Genomic DNA, 18,448 nt, shown 5'->3' with positions numbered 1-18,448 from the left:
TTTCTCAATGCCATGCATAATTTTATACACTTCTATCATGTCTCCTCTGACCCGCCTTTTCTCTAAACTAAAAAGCCCCAAATGCTGCAACCTTTCCTCGTAAGGGAGTCGCTCCATCCCCTTGATCATTCTGGTTGCCCTCTTCTGAACCTTTTCCAACTCTAGAATATCCTTTTTGAGATGAGGCAACCAGAACTGTACACAGTATTCCAAATGCGGCCGCACCATAGATTTATACAATGGCATTATGATATTGGCTGTTTTATTTTCAATACCTTTCCTAATTATCGCTAGCATGGAATTTGCCTTTTTCACAGCTGCCGCACACTGGGTCGACATTTTCATTGTGCTGTCCACTACAACCCTGAGGTCTCTCTCCTGGTCGGTCACTGCCAGTTCAGACCCCATGAGCGTATATGTGAAATTAAGATTTTTTGCTCCAATGTGCATAATTTTACACTTGTTTATATTGAATTGCATTTGCCATTTTTCTGCCCATTCACTCAGTTTGGAGAGGTCTTTTTGGAGCTCTTCGCAATCCCTTTTTGTTTTAACAACCCTGAACAATTTAGTGTCATCAGCAAACTTGGCCACTTCACTGCTCACTCCTAATTCTAGGTCATTAATGAACAAGTTGAAAAGTACAGGTCCCAATACCGATCCTTGAGGGACTCCACTTTCTACAGCCCTCCATTGGGAGAACTGTCCGTTTATTCCTACTCTCTGCTTTCTGCTTCTTAACCAATTCCTTATCCACAAGAGGACCTCTCCTCTTATTCCATGACTGCTAAGCTTCCTCAGAAGCCTTTGGTGAGGTACCTTGTCAAACGCTTTTTGAAAGTCTAAGTACACTATGTCCACTGGATCACCTCTATCTATATGCTTGTTGACACTCTCAAAGAATTCTAATAGGTTAATGAGACAGGACTTTCCCCTGCAGAAGCCATGCTGGCTCTGCTTCAGCAAGGCTTGTTCTTCTATGTGCTTAGTTAATCTAGCTTTAATAATACTTTCTACCAGTTTTCCAGGGACAGAAGTTAAGCTAACTGGCCTGTAATTTCCGGGATCCCCTCTGGATCCCTTTTTGAAGATTGGTGTTACATTTGCCACTTTCCAGTCCTCAGGCACGGAGGAGGACCCAAGGGACAAGTTACATATTTTAGTTAGCAGATCAGCAATTTCACATTTGAGTTCTTTGAGAACTCTCGGGTGGATGCCATCCGGGCCCGGTGATTTGTCAGTTTTTATATTGTCCATTAAGCTTAGAACTTCCTCTCTCGTTACCACTATTTGTCTCAGTTCCTCAGAACCCCTTCCTGCAAATGTTAGTTCAGGTTCAGGGATCTGCCCTATATCTTCCACTGTGAAGACAGATGCAAAGAATTCATTTAGCTTCTCTGCAATCTCCTTATCGTTCTTTAGTACACCTTTGACTCCCTTATCATCCAAGGGTCCAATCGTCTCCCTAGATGGTCTCCTGCTTTGAATGTATTTATAGAATTTTTTGTTGTTGGTTTTTATGTTCTTAGCAATGTGCTGCTCAAATTCTTTTTTAGCATCCCTTATTGTCTTCTTGCATTTCTTTTGCCAGAGTTTGTGTTCTTTTTTATTTTCTTCATTTGGACAAGACTTCCATTTTTTGAAGGAAGACTTTTTGCCTCTAAGAGCTTCCTTGACTTTGCTCGTTAACCATGCTGGCATCTTCTTGGCCCTGGCGGTACCTTTTCTGATCTGCGGTATGCACTCCAGTTGAGCTTCTAATATAGTGTTTTTAAACAACTTCCAAGCATTTTCGAGTGATGTGACCCTCTGGACTTTGTTTTTCAGCTTTCTTTTTACCAATCCCCTCATTCTTGTGAAGTTTCCTCTTTTGAAGTCAAAGGTGACCGTGTTGGATTTTCTTGGCAATTGGCCAGTTACATGTATGTTTAATTTAATAGCACTGTGGTCACTGCTCCCAATCGGTTCAACAACACTTACATCTCGCACCAGGTCCCGGTCCCCACTGAGGATTAAGTCCAGGGTTGCCGTCCCTCTGGTCGGTTCCATGACCAACTGGTCTAGGGAATAGTCATTTAGAATATCTAGAAACTTTGCTTCTTTGTCATGACTGGAACACATATGCAGCCAGTCTATGTCCGGGTAGTTGAAGTCACCCATTACTACCACATTTCCTAGTTTGGATGCTTCCTCAATTTCATATCTCATCTCAAGGTCTCCCTGAGCATTTTGATCAGGGGGACGATAGATCGTTCCCAGTATTAAGTCCCTCCTGGGGCATGGTATCACCACCCACAATGATTCTGTGGAGGAGTCTGCCTCTTTTGGGGTTTCGAGCTTGCTGGATTCAATGCCTTCTTTCACGTATAGAGCGACTCCGCCACCAATATGTCCTTCCCTGTCCTTCCGATATAGTTTATATCCAGGGATAACCGTATCCCACTGGTTTTCTCCATTCCACCAGGTCTCCGTTATGCTCACTATATCAATGCTCTCCTCTAAGACCAAGCACTCCAGTTCTCCCATCTTGGTTCGCAGGCTCCTAGCATTAGCGTACAGGCACTTGTAAGCAGTGTCTCTCTTCAAGTGTCTTTGGCACTTGTGGTTTGGCCTGTGGTAATTTTGCTCTTCTGAATTTATATCCTGTGCCCCTGCTCTCACAATGCCTACTTCTAGGCCTACCCCTTTTAAAATTTCATCATTTCTTTGGTTTTTATCCCAGGGGGGAGGTTTATTCCGAACCGGACCTTTCTCAGCTCCTGTCGGGTTTCCCCCCTCAGTCAGTTTAAAAGCTGCTCTGCCACCTTTTTAATTTTAAGTGCCAGCAGTCTGGTTCCATTCTGGTTCAAGTGGAGCCCGTCCCTTTTGTACAGGCTCTTATTTATTATTTATTTATTTATTTTATTTTATTACATTTCTAGACCGCCCTATAGCAGAAAACTCTCAGGGCGGTGTACAACAAATAAAATCACAATTAAAATATGAGCAAGTGTGGAAAAATATATATATATATAGTACAATTATAAAACATTAATAAAATTGCCATTGAGATTTATAAATTAAGATCATATTAAGTTTAGAATGTTAAATTAAAATATTTAAAAATTTACAAAATTTAAAAAGCCTGGGCGAAAAGGTAAGTTTTTACCTGGCGCCGAAAAGATAACAGAGAAGGCGCCAGGCGTATCTCGTCTGGGAGGGCATTCCATAGTTCGGGGGCCACCACCGAGAACGCCCTAGATCTAGTTGTTGATCTCCGGGCCTCTTTATGGGTTGGGACCCGGAGAAGGGCCTTCGACGTCGAGCGTAGTGAACGGGTAGGTACATAGCGAGAGAGGCGCTCCATCAGGTATTGCAGTCCAATGCCGTTTAGGGCTTTATAGGTAAGAACCAACACTTTGAATCTGGCCCGGAAACATATCGGTAGCCAGTGCAGCTGTGCCAGGACAGGTGTTATATGGTCAAATTTCTTTGTCCCAGTGAGAACTCTGGCCGCAGCATTTTGCACTAGCTGAAGTTTCCGAACCGTCTTCATAGGTAGCCCCACATAGAGTGCATTACAGTAGTCCAATCTAGAGGTTACCATAGCATGGATAATTGAGGCAAGATGCTCCTTGCTCAGATAGGGTCGTAGTTGGGCTACCAGCCGGAGCTGGTAGAATGCATTCCGTGCCACCGAGGCTACCTGAGCCTCAAGTGACAGGAGCGGATCTAATAAGACCCCCAAACTACGTACCTGTTCCTTTAGGGGGAGTGTAACCCCATCTAGGACAGGTCGAACGTCAACCATCTGGGCAGAGGGTCCTCCCACCAACAGCACCTCAGTCTTGTTAGGATTGAGTTTCAGTTTATTAGCTCTCATCCAGCCCATTATCGCGGCCAGGCAGCGGTCTAGTACATCAACAGCCTCACCTGACGAAGATGAAAAGGAGTAGTAGAGCTGCGTATCATCAGCATATTGCTGGAAACGCACTCCAAAACTCCTGATGACCTCACCCAGCGGCTTCATATAGATATTAAAAAGCATGGGGGACAGAACTGAACCCTGCGGGACCCCATATTGGAGTACCCAGGGACTCGAGTAATGTTCCCCCAGCATCACCTTCTGGAGACGATTCCCGAGATAGGAGCAGAGCCACCGCCAAGCAGTGCCTCCCACTCCTAAATCCGTAAGTCGCTCCAGAAGGATACCATGGTCGATGGTATCAAACGCTGCTGAGAGATCAAGGAGAACCAACAGAGTTACACTCCCTCTGTCTTTCTCCCGACAGAGGTCATCATACAGGGCGACCAAGGCCGTTTCTGTACCAAACCCCGGCCGAAAGCCCGATTGAAATGGGTCTAGATAATCAGTTTCATCCAAGAGAGCCTGGAGTTGGCGAGCGACCACACGCTCTAGAACCTTGCCCAGGAATGGGACATTTGCTACTGGCCTATAGTTGTCCAAATTATCAGGGTCCAAGGAGGATTTTTTTAGGAGCGGTCTCACCACCGCCTGTTTCAGGCAGGGTGGGACCACTCCCTCTCGTAAAGAGGCATTAATCACCTCCTTGGCCCAGCCGGCTGTTCCATTCCTGCTAGCTTTTATTAGCCATGAGGCTTTTCTTTTCATTACATTTATATTCCTCCTTTCCTCCAAGGAGCTCAAAGTGGTGTGCATGTTTTTTTCCTCCCCATTTTATCCTCACAACACCCCTGTTTTGTAGATTAGCCTGAGAGAGAGAGAGAGAGAGAGACTGGGCCAAGGTCACCCAGTGTGCTTCATGGCCAAATGAGGATTTGAACCCTGGTTTCCCAGGTCATAGTCTAACACCCTTAGCCATTACAGCATACTGGCTCTGCACTGGCTTTAAGTGCTGAACATCACTTAGTGTTGGGATAGAAGGATATGTCACAATTTTGGTTCTCTTGGTTTCTCATTTTTCCAATCTTAAATGCAGCTCTCAACATTTCTGCAGCAATTTGTAAAAAAACCCCTCATGAATATTCTATCAAAATTGTAGCGCAAATTTCTTCTTATAAACCCATTCTTTTAGGCAGTTTTGACCAATGTACATATTTCTGCAAACAATTTCTCCTAATATCATGCATTTTGTATGTTATTATTGCGAATGTGTTGATTTTTATGCACACTTTCCCCTAATATATGCATTTTTGTAAACAATGTCTGGTTTGAGAACTGCATTGCAAAATTCAGATTAGTATGAATTTTGAAAGATGGCTGTGTTGCAGTTCTCACATAAGAATTTGACAGATTTGGCTTTTAATGCAAACAGAATCAAATTTCTTGCCCATCCCTATCTGTGTGCTTGTATATTGTACATGTATTGGAACCACACAAAATGCAACTGCGTTAAAAACAAAACAAAACTTATCTCCTTCTGCAACGCTACAGAGTGAAGGTAATCTCTGCTTGCTTCAGTTATCGAAGACCGGTCAACATTACCGAACCTTCAATTTAGGCTGAACTGCGTTGTCGCTCTAGTGGGGTACAATAATTTCAAGGACCCACAAATAACACCATCCTGCCATAAGATGGCTGCCTTCAGGACTAGTTTCAGAAATGCCAACTTTAATTAAAGTATAGTTGTTGGGTGGAAGGACGTTCATTTCACACTTTGATAAGAAAAGTGTAATGAGGAATCAAATATTGGGGATTTTTAATCTTTGATTCACCTCAGTGAACCAGAGTTTGGAAAACCTGCAATAGCAAAAATTCCTGGGAAATAGCCTCTCTGTGACCTCTGAGTACATATCTTGAAAGCCTGAGGGTATGGACTTCCTGACTCCTATGAAAATTTGGAGAATGTCACCCAGTAAGAATCAGGCACTCCTTTCAAACAAAGAAACAGTTTGCATAAGGCTTATGATAATCTTAACCTTTAAGTAGGGACAGTATAGTGATTATCCCAAACATCAGGAATTAGGTAGGAGACTGCAGTTATTATATGGGAATTAATTGGGGAATGGTTTCTGGAAAAAAAACAGATTCCTCCACCAGTACTCCTAAACTCTTTCATTGTTCTTATCTGTGATGTCCACATCTTCCTGGTCACATTTACATTGGGGTCAGTTTAGTTAGAAAAAATATAAGACACAAGGGGTTTGAAGGGACCATCAGTTCCTCCAGCTGCCTTTCTTACCAACACTCCCCAGCATCTTTGGGACAATTTGCAGAACTTCAGAGCTAAGGATTTGGGCGAGACCTTTCAAATCAAGCGCCGGTTATACAAGGGCGGAGCTTTGGCTCATTAGGCTAGATATGAAAGTCTCTCTCTTTCAGCCTTCGATTTATAGCAACTCTCCAGGAAAGGTATACACAACTTCAGGGCTTCTTTCTTTCATTTTCTTTCTGTGTGGGTGAGCTTGATGTGAAAGGGTGCATAAGTTTAGTCTCTTTGCTTTAGTCTATCTAGTGTTGCTGAATGAATGAATAACAGTTAGAAGGCTGTTCATTGTTAATTGTAATTGTAAACTGCAATATTTTTCCTTATTTCTTCTCTTAATAAAACTACTCTTTATTTTACTTTCTGTGTGTGCGCCATTGGGTAAAGGTGAGATTTATATACGCTTTGGGGGTGATGTGCGGGTAACTCTAGCAAAAGGTCCTGCTGCACTCACAATAGGGGAACTTGCATTTCTAGTGAGCTATGCTCATGAAGAAGTTCAAGGTCCATTCATAACAAAAGCACTATGGGCATGGTATATTTTTGAAACATTTTGCTAAGAAAAAGAGGCTCCTGTGTTTAAGAAAGAGTAGCAAGTGCAATTGGGACGTAGAGAAATAAGACTGAATAGCAATAGTTGGCTATCTTTGGACTGTATAACAACAAAGTATAGTAGCAGTTTTCCATGTTAAACATCCATCAGGCCAAAATGTTACGATTTCCCAATTAAATTTGTTGGTTGGCTGGTTATTATTGGTTATTATATTTATATCTTGATTTTCTTGTAAGGAGCTTAAGGTGACATATATGATTTCCCCCCTCCTCATTTTATCCTTACAACAACCCTGTGAGGTTAGGATGAGAAAAGGTTACTGGCTCCAGGTCACCCAGTGAGCTCCGTGGCTGACTAGGGTTTGAAACCAAGTCCTAATCCAGCTATCTATCCGTGGTATACTCCGGAGCTGAGAGCGATGAAACAAGAGAGGAGGAGGCTGGAGTGCAGATGGAGGAAAACTCGCAGTGGATACAACTATGCTTTGGTAAGTGCCACCAATAAGTTGTATACAAAAGCGGTAAGGACAGCAAAGAAGCTCTATTTTGCTGCCTCTATTAGATCATCTTTATGCCGCCCAGCGGAGCTTTTTAAAGTCGTGCGAGGGCTCTTACACTCTGGCCCCCACGATACTATGGAAACATCTGAGACCCGCTGCAACAAAATTGCTGGACACTTTCAAGATAAGATCGCATGTATCCGCAGGGACCTTGACTCTGATGTTGTGACAGATGAATCCATTGAAGTGTCCGGAGCACGGCCTTGTCCTTCTTTATTGGATGAGTTTCAGTTGGTGCAGCTCGAGGAAGTGGACAAGGTGCTTGGAATGGTTCGGGCAACCACGTCTGTTCTGGATCCTTGCCCATCTTGGCTAGTGAAAGCTAGCAGGGCTGGGACCACCGGTTGGGCCAAGGAAGTGGTTAACGCCTCCTTGAGGGAGGGAGTAGTCCCTGGTAGCCTCAAGGAGGCAGTAGTGAGACCTCTTTTAAAGAAACCCTCCTTGGACCCAGATAATCTGAATAACTATACACCGGTGGCCAATGTCCCTTTTTTGGGCAAGGTTTTGGAGCGGGTGGTTGCCAGCCAACTCCAGGCGCTCTTGGATGAAACCGATTATCTAGATCCATTTCAATCCGGTTTCAGGCCCGGTTTTGGCACCGAAACAGCCTTGGTCGCCCTGTATGATGACCTTTGTCGGGAGAGGGACAGGGGGAGTGTGACTCTGTTGATTCTCCTTGATCTCTCAGCGGCGTTTGATACCATCGACCATGGTATCCTTCTGGGGAGACTCGCGGAGTTGGGTGTCGGGGGCACTGCTTGGCAGTGGTTCCGCTCCTACTTCGCGGATCGTCACCAGAAGGTAGTGCTTGGGGAACATCACTCGACACCATGGGCTCTCCATTGTGGAGTCCCCCAGGGATCGGTCTTGTCCCCCATGCTTTTCAACATCTACATGCAGCCGCTGGGTGCGGTCATCAGGAGTTTTGGAGTGCGTTGCCATCAGTACGCTGATGACACGCAGCTCTATTTCTCCTTTTCATCTTCCTCAGGTGAGTCTGTTGATGTGCTGAACCGTTGCCTGACCGCGATAATGGACTGGATGAGAGCTAATAAACTGAGACTCAATCCAGACAAGACCGAGACATTGTTGGTGAACGCCTTCCCTGCTCAGATGGTGGATGCTTACCCTGTTCTGGATGGGGTTACACTCCCCCTGAAAGAACAGGTACGTAGTTTGGGGGTTCTTCTCGACTCTTCCCTGTCTCTCGAGGCCCAAGTGGCCTCGGTGGCACGGAATGCATTTTACCATCTTCATCTGGTAGCCCAACTACGCCCCTATCTGGACAGGGACGACCTCGCCTCCGTTGTCCACGCTCTGGTAACTTCAAGATTGGATTACTGTAATGTGCTCTACGTAGGGCTGCCCTTGAAGACAGTTCGGAAGCTTCAGCTGGTGCCGAACGAAGCTGCCAGATTATTGACGAGGACCAGTCGGTCTTCGCATATAACACCTGTCCTGGCGTGTCTGCACTGGCTTCCTATTTGCTTCCGGGCGAGATTCAAGGTGCTGGTTTTGACCTATAAAGCCTTACACGGCGTGGGACCTCAATACCTTGTGGAACGCCTCTCTCGCTATGAACCTACCCGTTCACTTCGTTCAGAATCTAAGGCCCTCCTCTGGGTACCAACCCATCGGGAAGCCCGGAGGGTGGTTACGAGATCTAGGGCCTTTTCTGTGGTGGCCCCTGAGTTGTGGAACAGCCTCCCCGAAGAGGTACGCCTGGCGCCTACACTTCCATCTTTTCGGCGCCAGGTAAAGACCTTTTTATGCTCCCAGGCATTTTAATCTTCTTAACTTTTTTAATCTTTTAATCTGTATTTTAATTTTTGTAGTATTTATTTTGTTTTTGCTGTGCTTTTCGTTGTTTGTTTGTATATGTTTTTGTATTTTTATTATGATATATTGTATTTTATTTTGTTTGTTCACCGCCCTGAGAGCTATTTCGCTAAGGGCGGTATATAAATTGAAATAATAAATAAATAAATAAATCTAACCACTCCACTCCACTACCTTTCAACATGCATAAGAACATCAGAACGTAAGTAGAGCCTCCTGGATCAGGTCAATGGCCGATCTAGTCCAGCATCCTGTTTCTCACAGTGGCCAACCAAATGCCTGTGGGAAGCCCATAAGCAGAACATGAGTGCAACAACACTGTCCCCTCCTACGCTTTCTAGCAACTAGTATTCAGAAGCATAGCGATCCGTATTGAAAGCCTTTAATTAATGCCTATTATGAAAGTGCTCCTCCAAAAATGATACCATTAAAAACCTGAGGTTGAGATGCTATTTTATTAAAAATCAGTAGTCTAATCTGGAGATCCATATTTCAACTCCAAATGGAATATGGTTATTTTACTAAAGAAAATACTGGCGAGAAAGGTTGCACAATGCATCAAAGAATGTGCAGAGGAAAGGCTGCCAAGAGTGCAGGAAGGGAATACTTCCTGAGAATGAGGTCACATCCACACCATACATTTAAAGCCACATGGGAACTGTGAACTGTAGTTTGTTAAGGGTGCTGGGAATTGTAGCTCTGTGAGGGGGTAAGCTACAGTTCCCAGGATTCTTGGGGGGGGGAGTCATGACTGTTAAAGTGGTATCAATGTACTTTTAATCCATAATGTGAATGTGATCTAAGTGACAATAGTTGTACTGATGACATGCATGGAGAGAATGCAGAAATTAATGAGGGAGAATCTGGTGAAAAGGAGAAGTGAAAAATGTCTTCTGCTGGCTAAGTGCCCTATTATAAGAACATCAGATCATTGATCCTTCTAGCTCTGTATTGTCTTCTCCAGGGATGGGGGACCTGTGGCCCTCCAGATCTTGTTGGACTACAGTTCCCTTCATCCCTGACCATTGACCATGCTGGCTGGGGCTGATGGGAGTTGCAGTTCAGGTAACATCAAGAGGGCCACAGGTGCACCATCCCTGATGCAGAGGAAGACCTTGCTGCTGACACCATCATAGTTTGCTGCATCCTCCACAACATCTGTGCGACAAGGGGAATCATGCTGTTGGAGGAGGAGTCAGACCTGACCAGCTCAGATGAGGAGAGGGATGCAATGTCTGTGGATGGAAAGCAGGGAGATGATTCTCCTTGGCCATTCAATCACAAGCAAGTAAATGCAGTGTGTCTTTCAGGAATGCAATGCCGCAATTCATTTGGGATCATTGCCCCCACTTTCCCAAGGTTCAGGCTACTGCAGACTTGTGCCAGACACCTTATCTCATACCACCAGTAGCTGCTGAACGTATTTCCCAGTCTGATTCTACTTGAGCATATCTCCCCTCCTACACAACCTCTTATTTTCCGTTCAGTTGCATCAGTCCCGTTCTCCTAATTTTGTAATCAATAAAATGTTATCATTAATCAAACTGTGCATCTTCATTGGCAGAAAGGGTACAACTGAGGTGGGACGGTTTGGCTATCTGGTTGGCTTTCTGAAAGTGCTTGCCAATGATGAGAACTGCACACAGGTAGGCTTGCTTCATAGGTAATAATTCCCTTGGGTTTGATGGTGCGAGTTCTGGTGTTATTTTTTCCATTGGAAGCTAGAAGGTCAGTGTTTGGTAGCTTCAAGTACTTTGGTGATTAGTGATGGCGAATCTTCTCTCTTAGACAGGTTTAATGGAGGCTCTAAGATATTCTTCAGTCCATGGTTGGAGGAGAGATTTTCCCTTGGGCAGGTATATATTGGTGGTATGTCTTGTATAACTGTGTTCCTTTATGGTTGTTTTCTGTCTCCAAAAACTCATACATTTTGTCAGGAATTACATTCACCCAAATATGAGGCTGGTGGAGAGTTCCAAAGTAGAAGTATGTGTCTTGTGAAGAAGAAGAAAATCTCTCTCAGCAGAGTGGTAAAAGGAAAGGGTTAAGCAGCTGCTTGACTCCAGAGAACCTTGGGTGTTCCTTTAATGAAGAGGGAAGCTGGTATGGCTTGGCCAAAGAACTCCAAGATCTTCCTCCAGGCGGCCAATGGTAAGGGAGCCGGTGACCCACTGAGACAATGGCAGCACTAGGATGCCACAAAGGCACTTGGGATATCAAATGGACAGTGAAGAGTGGGCATGGAGGAAACAAACCAAGCTTTTGTTAAACAAGCTGTGGTTTGTCTGAACATCTGTGGGACAATGTGTGTCTTGTTTGCAGTTTATTAAACAAACCATGGCTTAGTGTGATGTGTGAGCCAGGCCACTGTCTCTTCCGATGCTGGTTCAATAAAAGGATTTTACAATAAATAATCAATCTTACACTCTTTGAAACTATATTAATATTGACATGTATTTGGTTTGTTTTGGGGAGCCTTAAGACTTTTAAATATGTAAGTGTGCTGTCTCCTTGCACATGTAACTAGCTGGATAGATGGTCTGATTCAATATAAAATGGCTTCATATATTCCTCATGATTAGGATAAATTATGCAAAGCTATGTGTCAACTTCATAATTTATGCAGGTTGCAGAATTTAGATTTTTCTAGGACCAGAATTCTGCAGAACACGCAGTCATAAGCACACAGGCTACCCGAGGTGGTGTCCGGTATCTAGACCTACCTGTTGATGCTCTCTCTGGAGAAGAAGACAGCATACGTCTGAATGTTCCCTTTGGCCTCCGCAGGTGGGCGCCAGCTGAGGCGGACAAATCGACTGGAGACCAACACAGGGACCACATCTCGGGGAGCAGAGGGGAGAACACTGGAACTTGGGATAGCTAAAGAAGGGGAAGGAGAGGAATCCATCAGAAAGGTCGGTGGTGCAGGGGTTTCAGGGCTAGTGGGAAGAACTGTAGTATGCACAACTAATGTTTTCGAAAACAAAAGGACCAAGCAGGTCAGGTGTGAATAAGACGAATGGAGGGACGAAAAGAGAAAAGGGGAAAAAAGAGATCTAACAGTAAAACCACTCTTAAAAATGCAGTTTATAACAGAAATAAGTTTATAACAGAAACAGCAATGGCTTTGATTTCCCAACTATGGTTGCAATCCTAACCATGCCTACTGAGAAGTAAGTCATATTGAATCTAACTGGTCTATTCTCAGGTAGGTGAGGTTAAGACTGCAGTCTAAGGGTTGTAGTCAACTAACGTTTACTCAGAATATGCCCACTGAAATTAATGGACATGGTCTGTTGATTTTAATGGGTCTACTCTGAGTAAATGTTAGTTGACTACAACCCTAAACTACCCCCTTGTATTTTACACAAAGGTCACATCCCCATAGAGAGTTAAATACAATTATCAATTGGGATGTACTTAACTCTGTGTTGTGATCAGAATGTAGTTATTACATTGATTCTTTGCCCTTCACCAGCAGGTCCCAGGGCAGGTTACAACAGTTCAAAATTCAGCTTTAAAAACAATCAGAACAGATTATCATTACAGGAATAGGGTGGGTCCTGAAAACATACACCTCAAGTATCAAAGGGTAGTAGGATAAAGAGGTGCATCTTCAGCATTCACTGAAAACTATGTAGTGAAGATGCCAAGATGTGCCTCTGTGGAGAGGGAATTCCACAACTTAGGGGCTGCCATGGAGGATGCCCTCTCCGGGCCCACCGTTCCTTCTGAGGGTTGTGGTACTACCAAGAAGGACCCCTCTGCTGATCTTAATACCCTATCTAAGCCCAGGGTGTTTGTGTTAAGGGGTGCTCCCAGAGGGCCTGAACCCTGGGTCTTTTTCAGTGGGCCATGGATCTCCATCCCATTCCTCCACTTTCTTAATTTTTTTAACTTACTTTGCTTATAGGCCACCTATAAGTGGTGAAGGGACCCCAGCCACCCACCATCTTAAATTTCCATTTAAATGTGCATTTGTAAATTTATGCCTCTGCCCCAAGTCCTTAAATATATAGCAACACACCAGTCTAAGGGACTATTTACAGCAAAACATCATCACATCTGGAACACTATGACATAAAATATAATTCCTCAAGTCCTGAGAATCCTAGCATTATTATGGACACAATCCCAGGAACTTCTTAGGTCTCCCCGAGATTACTATTAATAACTAGATGAAAAAAATGATTTCATACGCTTTACTGAATATTTCAAAGGCCCAATGAAAAATCACTGCAATTTGTAAAGCCAACAACTTGTCCCAGCAAACAGTAGAATGCAAGCAGAACACAATAAAGAATGCAACCACAATGTGAAGAGGCAAGAATTAAAATCAGAACTCCCAAATAAATGACTGAGAGATAAGAAATTGCGCATAAGGTCTGAAAGCTTATGTTAAGAATCAATCTTAGTGTGCCAGACTGAGGATTTCCATAGAGCTGCAGCAAATTTGCATCCCTGGCAATCTCCCACCTGCTTAGTGTGGGGATGGGGCAAGGGAACGGTTATATTTATTTATTTATTTATTTATTTATTTATTTATTATTAAATTTGTTAGTTGCCCATCTGGCTGGTTGTCCAGCCACTCTGGGCGACGTACAAGATAAAACAGTATATAAAACAATTAAAATGTAAAAACAGTAAAAAACTAGCCCATCTCAAACTCCCGCCTAAAAAGCCAAGACTTCAGGGTCCTGCGGAAGCTCATTATAGCCATGAAAGGCTTTCCGCCCCTTTGGGAAGGGGATATGTAGAGCATACAACAAACTCTGGCTATCTTTGGGGATGGCACTGATTGGACATGTACAGCCAGAGTGAACAGTATTGAGCCCTCCACTCACCAGCACACTACTCCATCTCACCCACTGCCACCACAATCATCCATGCAGAGGCTACCTCCCTGCTTTAAGAAAGTAACAAGGGACTAGTCGTTGGTCTGGAATGGGAAACATTTTTTCAGCCCAAGGGCCATATTCTCCCCTGGAGGACCTTCTGGGGGCCAAATGCCAGTGGTGGGCAGGGCCAAAGGCAAACCTGGGTACAGTGGCTGCTGGTGGCTCTATGCCAGTGGGACAGCAGAATCCGCTTTGGGGTTTAGTCTGAACTTTCAAGGGACTGTCCAAAGTGATGCACCCTGGACAGCTCCTTGAGAATTCGGACTAAAACTCAGAACAGATTCTACTGTCCCACTGATATGGAGCCACCAACCAGTATTGATTGGGTGGAACAATGGGTATGACTTACTTTTGTACAGAAAGCTTCATTCCCGCTGCACAAACATCAGAAAGTTTCTACATAGAGACTTATCTATCCAGGCAATCAATAGACATTATAAGTGTTCAAGGACACATTCCAACCTGATAAAAACACTTGAGCAGGGCTGGGAAGGAGTACGGTCTGAAAAGAGCACAGAGGGCCACACAGAAAAGCCTCAAGGGCCACATGTGATCCATGGGTCTAACATTGTCCCTGTCATAGGCAACAGAACCTACTGTTTTAGTCAGTTTCAGTCAGTGACCCAGCTAGGGATGGGTGAGGATTTAGATTCAGTTCACATTTCAAGCAGAATTTATCAAATTCACACATTCTGAATCAATATGAGAACTGAAACACAGCAATCCATCAAAATTTGCATTTATTCGAATTTTGGGATGCAGTTCGCCAACTAAATAATATTTACAAAAATGCATATATTAGAGGAAAGTGTGCATAAAAATGAATATATGAGTGAAAATAACATGCAAAAGGGCATTATATGATGAGAAATGGCTTACAAAAATGTATACCTTTGTCAAAACTGCCTACAGAAATGTGGTTATTTGGAGAAATTCATACTAATATGATGGAGAATTTTCTTGAGGATTTTTTTTAAAAAAAATACGGAGATTGCTGCAGGAATGTAGAGGACTGAATTTAACATTAGAAAAGTAAGATACTGAGAGAACCGAAATTGACAGATCTTTCCATCCCTAGACCTGGCAGGTGCCCTAGGCTAGATCCTTCCACCCAGTTGTCTTCCCAGGCTTAGGTTGACTGTGCAGCATTAAGAGACATTTGAGAGTCTGTCCTTTTGTTTTTTTATGTTCCTACTGTGCCCTGGAGTGACAGTCCATTGGACATTGAGAAATCCTGGAGAATGGGAGAGGTGCCAGAGAATTGGAGACGGGCAAACGTCGTCCCGCTCTTTAAAAAGGGTAAAAAAGAAGATCCGGGAAATTACAGGCCGGTCAGTCTGACTTCAATACCATCGGCAACTATCTAGATGGCAATGCTGTGATTAGTAGGAGCCAGCATGGGTTTGTCAAGAAAAAATCCTGTCAAACTAATCTCATCTCTTTTTTTGATCGGGTCACTAGCCTAGTAGATGGTGGAAATGCTGTAGATGTCATCTATCTAGATTTCAGCAAAGCGTTTGACAAAGTCCCCCACGACCTTTTGATTAGCAAACTCGTCAAATGCGGACTACATGGAAATACTGTCAGGTGGATTCACAACTGGTTGGAAAACCGTACTCAAAGAGTGGTCGTCAGTGGCTCTGCTTCGGACTGGAAGGAGGTTTCGAGTGGAGTGCCACAGGGTTCTGTCCTGGGGCCAATACTCTTCAACTTTTTTATCAATGACTTAGATGATGGGGTGGAGGGAAGCCTTATGAAGTTTGCGGATGATACGAAATTGGGAGGGATAGCTAACACAATGGAAGACAGGAATAAAATCAAAGGGACCTGGATAGACTAGAAAATTGGGCTGAAATTAATAAAATGACATTCAATAAAGATAAATGCAGGATTCTGCATTTAGGCCACAAAAACAAAATGCACGGGTACAGGATGAGAAACACCTGGCTTAGCAGTAGTGCGTGTGAGAAGGACCTTGGAATTGTAGTGGATCGCAAGTTGAACATGACCCAGCAGTGTGATGCTGCGGCAAAAAAGGCAAACGTGGTTTTGGGATGCATAAACAGAGCTATAGTTTCCAGGTCGAGGGAAGTAATAGTCCCACTATATTCTGCATTAGTCAGGCCTCATCTGGAATACTGTGTTCAGTTCTGGGCGCCTCATTTTAAGAAAGATATAGACAAGTTAGAGCGGGTTCAGAAGAGGGCGACAAGGATGATAGCCGGTATGGAGAACAAGTCTTATGAGGAAAGGTTGAAGGAACTTGGCATGTTCAGTCTGGTGAAGAGAAGGCTGAGGGGTGACATGATTGCACTCTTTAAGTACCTGAAGGGCTGTCACATAGAGGAGGGTACAGATTTGTTCTCTGCTGCCCCAGAGGGTAGGACTAGTTCTAATGGTTTTAAGTTGCAGGAACGTAGATTCAGATTGGACATTAGAAGGAACTTCTTGACAGTAAGGGCAGTTCGGCAATGGAACCGACTGCCTAGGGAGGTGGTGGGATCCCCTTCGCTGGATGTCTTCAAGCAGAGGCTGGACAGCTATCTGCGGGAGATGCTCTAGCTGTGGATTTCCTGCTGTGAGCAGGGGGTTGGACTCGATGGCCTACAAGGCCCCTTCCAACTCTATGATTCTATGATTCTATGATTGTGGGGATGCAAAATGGTGAGTGGCTGGCAGGCCCACCAGCCATGGATTTCAACAATGCTGCTGTTACTGCTTCTCATCATCGCCAGTAAGCCTCCTCCGGGGAAGAGGATCTACCAGTGTCAGAGGGGGCCCTTTTGTGGTAGAACATCTGTTTTGGTAGAACATCTGTTTTGCATGCAGAAGGTCCAAAGTTGCATCTTCAGAATTTCCAGGTTTGAGAAAGACTCCTGCCTGACATCCTGGATAGCCACTGCCAGTCAGTGTAAACCATGGGTGGGGAACCTGCAACTCTCCAGATGTTGCTGGACTCTAACTCCCATCAGCCCCAGACAGCATGGCTATTGGTCAGGGATGGTGGGAGCTGTAGTCCAGCAACATCTGGAGGGCTACATGTTCCCCACCCCTGGAGCTAGAAGGATCAATGATCCAATGTTCTTATACAGGGCACTTAGACAGTAGAGACCCTGCATCCCGTGCCGACCTTGGTATGAATCCAGCTTCCTCTGGGTTCAAAATCCAGTCAACATTCTTTGTGATGCCTGTTCTGATGTGCATCTGAACAAAAGCAAAAATGAATAATGCAGCCAAACCTCATCAGTGCCAGCTCAATGCCTTGCTTAACAATGCCATCCAACAACAGGATTTACTATGCGGCCCTAATAGGTCCACAGGGTTTAGTAGAGCTTCCAACCAGGTAAGCTTGCAAAATATTGCCACCTTAAATAAAAGGATTTAAATGACTCTTTTGGAGTCAGGCTGAAATTCTATTGGCTGCTGTAAGTGCTTCAGACATTGGTAATGAATCTGAGTTCAGGTGCCATTTCAAGCATCCCCACTCCCTATCATCTTGTCATTCTGCAAACAGTGATGGGCTTACAACATAACATTTTCTGCTATTACTAGTGGCAGGGAAGAACCTACACCTATTTCACCTTTGCAAGCTGCTAGCAGGCTGGCAGTGAATAGTAAACATGTTATTTATACTCAGACTGCAATATAAAAAAGACAACTACAGCATACATATATATATATTCCTCAACAGGTTGCTTCTAAATCAGTGAAAGCTGATCTGTCATTTTGTACCTGGTCAAGGCTTGTTGACCAAGGATGCACGTGTTTCACAGGGGTCTGAACAAATCTGCAGACAATGGGTGCTTCTTTCAATGCTTTGGCCTTGCAGTCATTTAAGCATGTGTCAACATACTTTCCTTGTGCCTTTTGCACAGGAATTAATAGCTGAACAAGGTGGAAAGGAATCTAACAGCCAGATCCATTACTGTTAATTATCTCTACAGCCATTTCAATGTGCAAAGCACTTAACAGTTTTTAGGTCATTTATCCTCACTGGAATCTTGTAAGATTTGTCCGAGGACACATATTTACCTTTGCCATTCAATGAGGATCTAAACCAGAGCCACTCCACTTTTGTACTCAATACAGGGATCAGTTAAATCTAAATGCTATGCCAAAAATTTATCCTGATCCCCCCCCCCAAATATTATCCATCTGTTAATAAGAAAAGAAATTGCACTGGAAAATTATCAAAGGAGAGAGAAAACATCATGTGAAACTCGCTGGTGGGGGTGCATGTTTTTTGATGCACGTACCTTACTTTTGAGGTGGCTGAGGGGTATTTGTGAATGTTCTTTTGTTCATTTTGCAAATCATCTGGCCAGTGGTCTGCGTTCTGCAGCTGTCCTGGGTGACTGTACTTCAATTAAAACCCAGGGGAAGACATATTTAGTTATTTATTTATTTATGAGATTTGTTAGACGCCCATCTG

The 18,448-nt window shown here is 43.9% G+C and overlaps 1 protein-coding gene across 4 annotated transcripts in view; it reads right to left on the bottom strand.

Moving 5' to 3' along the window:
- DCC (DCC netrin 1 receptor) overlaps positions 1-18,448 on the bottom strand; it is an 882,319-nt gene that overhangs the window by 383,094 nt on the left and 480,777 nt on the right. For all 4 annotated transcript variants that reach the window (XM_061614640.1, XM_061614649.1, XM_061614658.1 and 1 more), the window contains one exon: positions 11,842-11,998. In XM_061614640.1, coding sequence (XP_061470624.1) covers positions 11,842-11,998 — 157 coding nt within the window. The remainder of the gene's footprint in view (positions 1-11,841; positions 11,999-18,448) is intronic.

The sequence above is a fragment of the Rhineura floridana genome, chromosome 1, assembly GCF_030035675.1.
Source record: "Rhineura floridana isolate rRhiFlo1 chromosome 1, rRhiFlo1.hap2, whole genome shotgun sequence".
In the NCBI taxonomy this organism is placed as follows: domain Eukaryota; kingdom Metazoa; phylum Chordata; class Lepidosauria; order Squamata; family Rhineuridae; genus Rhineura; species Rhineura floridana.
This window is presented reverse-complemented; position numbering and strand designations above follow the sequence as displayed.